This window comes from Cimex lectularius, unplaced genomic scaffold (genome assembly GCF_000648675.2).
Source record: "Cimex lectularius strain Harlan isolate CLEC.00 unplaced genomic scaffold, Clec_2.1 scaffold41, whole genome shotgun sequence".
In the NCBI taxonomy this organism is placed as follows: domain Eukaryota; kingdom Metazoa; phylum Arthropoda; class Insecta; order Hemiptera; family Cimicidae; genus Cimex; species Cimex lectularius.
This window is the reverse complement of record NW_019393011.1, coordinates 630,129-639,073: the sequence shown is the minus strand read 5'-3', so window position 1 is coordinate 639,073 and position 8,945 is coordinate 630,129. Positions and strand designations below refer to the sequence as shown.

At 36.2% G+C, this 8,945-nt stretch overlaps 1 protein-coding gene across 1 annotated transcript in view; it reads right to left on the bottom strand.

The window, feature by feature from the left end:
* Positions 1 to 259: 259 nt before the first annotated feature.
* The window catches only part of LOC106665425 (guanine nucleotide exchange factor for Rab-3A-like), a 56,881-nt gene continuing 48,195 nt past the window's right edge, over positions 260 to 8,945 (bottom strand). The window contains exons 4-6 of the mRNA XM_024229757.1: positions 5,348 to 5,487; positions 537 to 751; positions 260 to 461 (exon numbers count right to left, since the gene is read on the bottom strand). Coding sequence (XP_024085525.1) covers positions 275 to 461; positions 537 to 751; positions 5,348 to 5,487 — 542 coding nt within the window. The 3' untranslated portion in view covers positions 260 to 274. The remainder of the gene's footprint in view (positions 462 to 536; positions 752 to 5,347; positions 5,488 to 8,945) is intronic.

Sequence of the window (8,945 nt, the reverse complement as noted above, 5' to 3'; positions counted from 1 at the left end):
TTTTCATAATAACGCCGTTTACAGCATGTATGCGCATGCGCTGTCCACTCCGTGAAGTTAGCGCTACGATGCTTTTACATCTTTCATGGGTTTTATTGGGGTAGAATAAATAAAAACAACAAGATTGAATTAACATAATATATTTTTAANCATCGGGTAGCGTCGCATGGCGTAGCATCGGGTAAGTGTGTTTCTGGCTTAAAGCTGACTATTAGGCTTTATCAGTAGGGAGACACAACAGATCTATTTAGGGCGAGGTGCAAGAGGCCACATATTATGAGAAAACTATCGTACTTTGAAAACGTTTAAAAATGTTTAAATTGTCCTTTTTTGGTAGAAAAAACACTTTTACATTGCTTACCCTGTTGCGACACATGTGCGATATCGAGTGCCAAGTGTCGCTGTTTCCCAGCCTCAGTCTGTACTGGCAATGGCGAACAGTCTCCAGCAAAGCGCATTTTCTGAAAAAAAAAGAAACTTTAGACGTCAAAGTTTTTTTTCACGTTGTGATGAATAATAAATAGTACAGGACTTACTTGGGGAAGTTTGTTTTCGCCTTGTCGCCGACGGCTTCGATAAAAATCTCGCCTGTCTCGACGGCCTCCCTCACTTGTTTTCCCAATTCTTCGTTCCGAAAATCTAAGCAGTAGTTTATATCTTCACGATAAACCCTTGCTATGAAAGTATCAGTCTTATCTAATGTGGGCTGTTCTTTCCACGCGAGAAATTCCTTATGGACTACATTGTCGACCTAAAAAGAAATTAGCAATTATGAATGAACAATTATTTTAATCGATTTAAGACAGACAGCTTTATGACAGAAATGGAAAATAAAAAAAATGTGCATAAAATTGTTTGTTTAGACATTATATTTATCAGCGAGTTATCAAGAAGTTGAATAACAGTTCGATGATTTAAAACTGGAAATATATTTTCAGCCTTACCTTGAATCCACGATCGAACGTTTGTAGATATTGCAACTAAACAATGTAAAGATTTAACTGAGAAAATGATATAGCTAAATCCTACCTCTTGTTTTCTTGTTACTCATAAGTCTTATCAAGTGACTGGCATTGACGGAATAAACCTTTATTTATCAAAAGCTGATTTTCGGTGTACTTCATCATTAATCAACCCAATATTTTCTGTATCTTTTTTATTTTGAACTACAACGCCAACACACACCTTCATTGTATATAATTTCTGTCATAATACTAAGAAATATGATGAACCATATATATTTTCTTTTTAGTGTTTATTACTACTACTTGTTAGTATATTATTTTAATTGTATAAATTTTAGATTATAGACGTTATAAATTGCAATAGGTCTTAATTTCCTAATAATAAATTAGAAATACATTTAATTTTAACAATTAAAGTACAAAATGAAATTGCTATTATTAAATTGAAGACGAAAAAGTTTTTGCTGTACCTTAATGCAATTTTTCGAACAGCTTGCATTTATTTTATAGAATTTTTCTACCCATGGCACTTTTTTAAATTTAGGAACCTAAATGTATATATGATTATTCAGAAATCGTGAGATGCGGTCTGGTGTGATGTAGGTTTCAGAAAAACATTTTCTTTATCGTGCTAACGTTTCGATATATATATAGTATATATAATATGCAAGCAAACCTTTCTCCATACCGCTTTATATAACATAATTAACATACTCTTTTAATGTACCTTAAACCGATTGAGGATTAGGATTGTTTGAAGACTGTGTTGGCAATTGACTATTATAATTCAATTTATTAGGGCTTCACGCATCGCGCACAGGGCAATAATAAAGTGAACGGTACCCTAGTCAATTGCTCGGCCATGCGAAATGTCGCTTAGAAAATAAACCATATGTTTTCATTTAAACAGAGATCTGGTTAATTTAATTTAATAAACAATAATTATGGAAAGAATCATAAATGATAATTATTAATAGTACTGGCATACTATCATAATTTTTGAAAACAACTGTATATTGGTAATAACTTGAGGATCACATTGTACGTGTGTCGACCCTTATATGAACTTAAAGTACATAATCAGAGGCTTGGGAACGGTCAATTAAACTTTTTTTTGGGGACACTAGTTCAAAAAATATTAGACACGTGAGTAGACAAAATGTATATGTTCTGGCACAGGTGGGGGTGGAGGTGTTGTCAGACCCCGTGAGCCCTATGTGCGTTCCATGAGAGAGGTGCTTGTAAGGGGAGGTGGAGGTGGAGGTGTTGTCAGACCCCGTGAGCCCTATGTGCGTTCCATGAGAGAGGTGTTTGTGGAGGGGAGGTGGAGGTGGCGAGGTTGTCAGACCCCGTGAACCCTATGTTTCATCTAACTTTTCCCAAGACGTTATATATTCGTAAGGAAATACACCCTTTCTCCTAATCAACATTAAATTATCCTCGTTAAAAAATAGCGTGCCGTTCTTTAAGGATGGTAAATTTTGTGCAAGCGACGAAAGACTTCTAGGTAAAAATTTGAAAGAATCAAGGAATCTTACTACAAAACTGTTATTAATCCGTTTATTAAAAGTAATAAATTTTTCCTCAGAGTGAGGAATGATATTTAAAATGATATGTTAAATGACAGTGGTCCCACACTTTTTCATCGAAGGCCGTAAATTGTTTATCGCATAAATAACAAACTGTAGCATTTTGAAAAATTCACTTCTTCAGACAATGATATATGTATCGATAGATTTGAATTTTCATATATATATCTTATTTCTTTTGCTAGACTTACGATGTACTGGACAAATTTTTCGGCGGCATTCGGTCCTCTAAGTATATACAAGCCTAGTTGGAAGTGAATTCGGGATTGTTTTAATATCGTTCGACTGTTGCAAAAAAACACAAAAACTCATGGGTTCATGCTTGTTCCATGCATTAGTATAAGAACTTTTATTTGAATGACTACTGGAATGTAACGGCTTGAGAATTGATTCGAAATCTGCATAAACCACATATGGTAATTTAACATATCGATCAATGTTTTCAAACTTTATGAACGGTTTTTTATATGGTAAGTCTGCTCTCAGCGTTATTATCACAAAAAATCTTATGTTTCACCATTTTTTCTGCGGCAAAGACCCCGTGACATTCTAGGTAATGTGTAAAACACCTTTTACACACTAAGCATTTTCTAGTCGATGCACTTAATTGTTTTCTAACTAATTTTTCAAGATCTTTTATGTAAACGTAGTGTGTTGTACCCTGATCATTAGATATTAGTAATAAATCCCTATGATCTTGAAGTTGTGTTTTTGTAACTTTAAGAGGATAAATACGATTTGTAGAAGTAAGACCAAACACATTAATTGACATATTATTTATCCGTCCGTAAGACATCTCCTACTGTTGTTTATTGGGATTCTTTTGTAAATTATTATTTTTTGATAATTTGCTGCAAATAATATGATCGGTTATAGTATGGTATATCCCAGCGTGTAGTGCAATGAATATATATTAACTTAGGAATACGTGTGAATTCTTCAATCTCAGGTAGTAGAATGACGATTGAGAAATTTGTAACAGCTTGCATGACGATTACCCCCACCGAATATAGTTTTGCATGTCTTAAGTTAAGAGTTGAAGGAACTGCCCCAGCTGACTCTGCATTACGACTTCATATAAACCCGGCGCTTATCTTAAACAGCGCGTATTCCTCCCCGTTCTTCGGACGTACATCTTCTGACGAATCTCTCGCCTTTTCTGTTCTGTAATCTTCTCTGTATTCTCTGTATGTTTTAAAGCAAATAAATCTTTTTTCAAAACGGACTTTGGTGTTCCAAACTTATAACTTTAGACTTGTACGTTTATGTTACTTGCAGGCGTCCTACGACTCAGATGACGTCACGTAAGAGATCTTTTAGTGTATATATTCATGTGCAAAAACTGATCGTATTTTGTTAATAACGGTTTGTTGAAAATGATGTTTTTGTTCTATACTTTCGAACCGTCCTATAGGAAATCACTAAGAACCCAAATTTAAATGACTTATAAGAAAAGAAAAACAATATATCATCAGAAAAGTATAAAAAGGTTTATTGTTTGCGTTTTATCTAGACTAAAAGATGCGTTTAATAAAGAAACAAGTTACTCTGGGATTAGAAGGTGGAGAAGGCAAATCTAAGATAGGAACGATTTCGAAGCATGGTGTACTTTTTCCAGATAGCGTGGGATGTTTAATATGTGGACCGTTAAATTGCGGGAAAACAAATTTAATGATTAATTTATTATACTATCCTAACGGTATAAAATTTTAGAACGTTTATATATTTAGTAAATCGTTGTACCAACCAAAGTACATACAAATCAAAGAAGTTTTTCGAGTTTAAGTGAAATCGGAGTTATGGAGTAACCAAACGCCCCTCAGACCAACACGTCAGCAAAGTCTGGCGGGTCCAGACGGCGGCCCATCATCTTAATCAGCAATTCTTTAAATAGTATAATAACCACAATCCTCAAATATCCTTGCCTTACTCGTACGATTAGCCTNAATATATTGATATTGAAACCAAAGGTTGTTGATATAGCATGGAAAAAGAAATATTCTACTTTCCAATGGTTGTAATAACGATTATTTAGAGATCGGGAGATGCGGTCTGGTGTGGTGTAGGTTTAGAAAAACAGTTTCTTTATCGTGCCAACGTTTCAATCTGTATTGCGTTCATCTTCGGGGCCTGTGATTTATAAACATTGTTTAAATTATACAAATGCATATAAGATATGAATATGGATTTATACAAAGATATACACAATATAGAAATTTTAGGTTTAATCAAAGTATTTGCACTCACTCAAAGTGTTTTCTGTGTAGATGTGTCGTTGTTTCGCGTCGTGCTGAGAGTGTTAGTGAAATATTAATGTTTTTTGTCCCTCTCGCACGCTTGTATAATATTTTTCAACCTATTAGCGCCCACAAAAGTTTAATTAAAATCGTTGAACTTCTCCTTGTACGTTTCTAACGATGCAACTAGTTAGATAGTTAAGTCCTAACTTTAAACTTCTTTCAACATCCTACATAAAATGTCAAGGGTTCAAAATACTGTTTCGGAATGCTAGATGTGTTTTTATTGTTTTATAAAGGGAAAGCTATTTTCAATTTATCTTGCGTCACTTTTACAACTACCAGGGTGTCTTTTAGCATGTGGTTGTAATAATGTAATGTAATATTCTCGGTGTAGTATACTGCGTCCTTTAAGAGCTATTGTATCCCAGCATGTGGTTAGTTCAATTAATACTACATTCCGTCAAATTGGGTTAAACAAAGTCGCACTAAATTTAAAATCTATGCAGTCCCTTTAATTCCGAAAACTCTAAAATGTAAAAGAAACATGAATTACCTCCAATGCAGTTTCTTTCGGATCGGCGGATTCTAAAGACAGTTTGTTCTCCTTAACCGGCGACTCAGGAGGAGAATTTTCCCGGCCGTATTTCAAGTTGAAATGGGACGGAGATCGTCGATGCCTCTTGAAGATTCCTCCTGTACAAACAGATAAATTTGATCAAAGCATTGTTATACATACACACCGAAACTGTTTATAACCGTTTCCAAGGCTCATTTATTTATTTAATTAAATACGGAAACATTCAATACAAATCAAGAGATTAATAGTTATGGAAGGCATTGGTTGAGATAAAAAAGTCAGTGTCACGAGCGGGATTCGAACCCACGACCTTCGGCTCAATCAGCCGCTGCTCTACCACTTGAGCTATCGTGACTTCGACTTTATCTCAACCAATCCCATTTCAACGACTCTCCGGTTCATCTTCCTGGCACAGAGCTGGATGCCATAAACCCTCTTCCACTCCAGGAACTAACTGTTGATAACGTACTCACTGGCTCTGATGACTATATGTCAAAAGACTTCATCACCATCATCATTATACAAAGGTACCTCGTTGGCGTAGGATTTCAAGACCGTTGAGGCGGACTGGTATTAATTTTCCGATTGTTGAAGACCACTCGTACAAATTTTCTTCATTCACCTCTTTTCCCTACTTTGATGACCATTTATGGTTTCGGGAAATTGAAGGGTTGAGTACACGATCGTAAGCAAAAGTTGTCGTGGTATTTTACTCGTTTATTACCGTGAAGTGCGCCACTGCCTTATGGCGCTCCAGTTTGAATTCCGAATAGGAGTCTTCTTGCTTAATTCGGAAATACTTGTCAGCAAAATAGGACTCGAACTTTGAACTAATCTAAGAAAGCTTTTTTTTTTTCAAATGGCTTGTTCAGGTTGAAGGGATGTTAATACATCGAAAAATATTTTACTCCAATAGACCAAATATTATTATTATTCAGGGGTCAAATAATTTTTGAGCTAGCGTCGCCAAAAAATTGCAATGCCTTTCTTACTTAATTCCAGTTATGTAGTATATGCATAAATAAACGATATAAAAACCATCCTCTGAATATGAAATATGTTTGTAATTTAAAATTGTTCGTAATTATCGTCTGTATGTAATACAAGAATGGCATTAGGAATCGAAAGAAGAAAAAAGTAGCAAAAAAGCAGTAAAAAATCTAAATTTGGCATCTTTTTTTTTATCAATTAACAATTGTTGACATTAACTTTTAGCTTTTCACAGAGTCAAAATACAACAAAATATTTAATATTTTATTGCGGACTTTCTGGGTCATGTGTCTAGTATATTTCGATGTGNTTCATACCCAGAGGATGGTTTTTATATCGTTTATTTATCCCTCAGACGGTTTTAAACCATGAGGAATGTCTTTTTTGCTTTGTAATATATAATGCCGATCTGTAAACTTTGTATATATATATTAAACAATAAAGACATATAGTAGTAGTAGTAATTTATGCACATACTACATAACTGGAATTAAGTAAGAAAGGCATTGCAATTTTTGGCGAAGCTAGCTCAAAAAATATTTGACCCCTGAATAATAATAATGTTTGGTCCCTTAGAGTAAAAAAAATTGCCCCTTGGAGGGAAGAAAAATAATTAAACTATCCATCTTATTATTCTAAAAATAATATGGATAATTTGTTTCTCCAAGTCCGTTCCATGCGTTCCCGAGCCTCTTTATAGGCCTCTCTAGTCTTATGTGTAACCCTTCAAACGGGGGTTCTCTCCCTCGTCTGTTGCAGGTCTTACCAGGCTCTCTGAAGGAGTGGTCACTTCTCTCCCATAGAGGAGATAGTCTGTAGATTATCCAGTCGATGAGTGTAGTTGCGCTCGATAGGCCGTAAAAGCGTACGACACCCTTCTATCCAAATTTTTCCCATCTCGTCGAACGAAGTGAGCTATGGAATCCGTAAGGGTCCTATGAAGCCTCTCTATCATACCATTTCCTTCGGGATGATAGGGCGTAGTTTGCAATTTATTCATACCCAATACACGGCAAACTTCCTTCAAGACACCCGAAACAAAATTGCGACCTTGAACCGTTAGCAATCGTTTCGGCACTATGACGAAGCACAATAGCTTCCACACCGCTTTTGCGGTTTGCTGTGCAGTCTGCTCCCTAAGGGGTATACCCTCTGCATAACGAGTAAAATTGTCGATTACTGGGATCCGTAGGAATCGGATAGGTACCGGAATCCGCTCTTACTTCTAGGTAAAGGTCCTTGAATATCCATCGAAACCTGCCCAAACGGCTCTGAGTGGAAAAGGATGCCTCTAGCGGAACTTTCCACGCTATCGGAAATTTTCTTTTTTGACAGGAAATACAGCCTTTCACGAATTCCTCCGTGTCTTTTATCAATGTAGGCCAATAATATGAACCTCTTACGAGCATCGTTGTTCTATCTTTGCCTGGGTGTTCTGCCCAGGGAGAACTGTGACACTATTTTCCTCAAACATTCCGGGATCGCCAGTCTCCATGTCGTTGGATCCTCTAAGTCGGCGCATTGGTATAAATGCCCCTTTGCATCGATAATACCTTCTGCCACATTGTCGGCTAATCTTCGACACCACTAATCTTTTTTCCGTTCTTCCCAGATTATTTTACTGACGACGGTTTCTGTATTTTGATAACTTGTCCTACTCCTCTACTTAATGCATCTGCGTTGGTGCGTTTCCGCCCTGGCTCATGTTCTACCTCATACTCGAATTATTGAGGTCTTGGGGTCTTGTCAATCGTGAAAATGGATCCCTTAAGCTCAACATCCATTTCAACGCCGCTTGATCCGTGGCCAGTTTAAATTTTCTAAAATTGTAAGACGGAGACCGGCTTACATCTGTATAGGCAGGGGTGAAGTGTTGAGAACACTGACTATATTACAGCCCATGGAGAAATAAATATGTTAGGAACGCGAGCGTGAAGAGTGGCAGTCACGGACGAAACGTGCTGGTCTTTAAATTGCTGGCCCTCTCTTGATCGTATTTCAAAAGAATCTTCCCCTTCCACTTCAACGACTAAGGCGAACGGACGTTGATTTAAAGAAACTCTTTCAGACTTTTCCCACCTCCCAGGCCTTTTAAATCCAAAACGATCCGCTTCAATATAGAGAAATTACAAATCAACTCGAAACAAATTTTCTGTTACAGAAACGAAATAAAATGATGACTTTTTAAACTAAACCTCAACTATTTTTACATGTCATAAGTAGGGAGGTATCCTATTTATTTGGATTATATAATGATTATTGAATTATGCGAGTGTTATAGGGCACAACATAAATTTGAAGACCGTGTGTGACCTCCAGCACACAGCTGGTTAAAACAATTACGAGTCAGTAGACATTTACGATTTATGAAGATGAAGAGAAGATCATTAATGTCTCGACAGATGTTTAATAATTTGCGGATACATCTCATGTCCGATTTAGCTCGATTCTTTTTTTTCCTATCAACCTTTGACAAACTTCATGCCCACATCGGTCAATGTCTGTACACCCGTGTTAAAAGGTTAAACATGAAATAATTGTTAGATAATACAATACGTTCAAGGAAATAATTACATCTTGAATG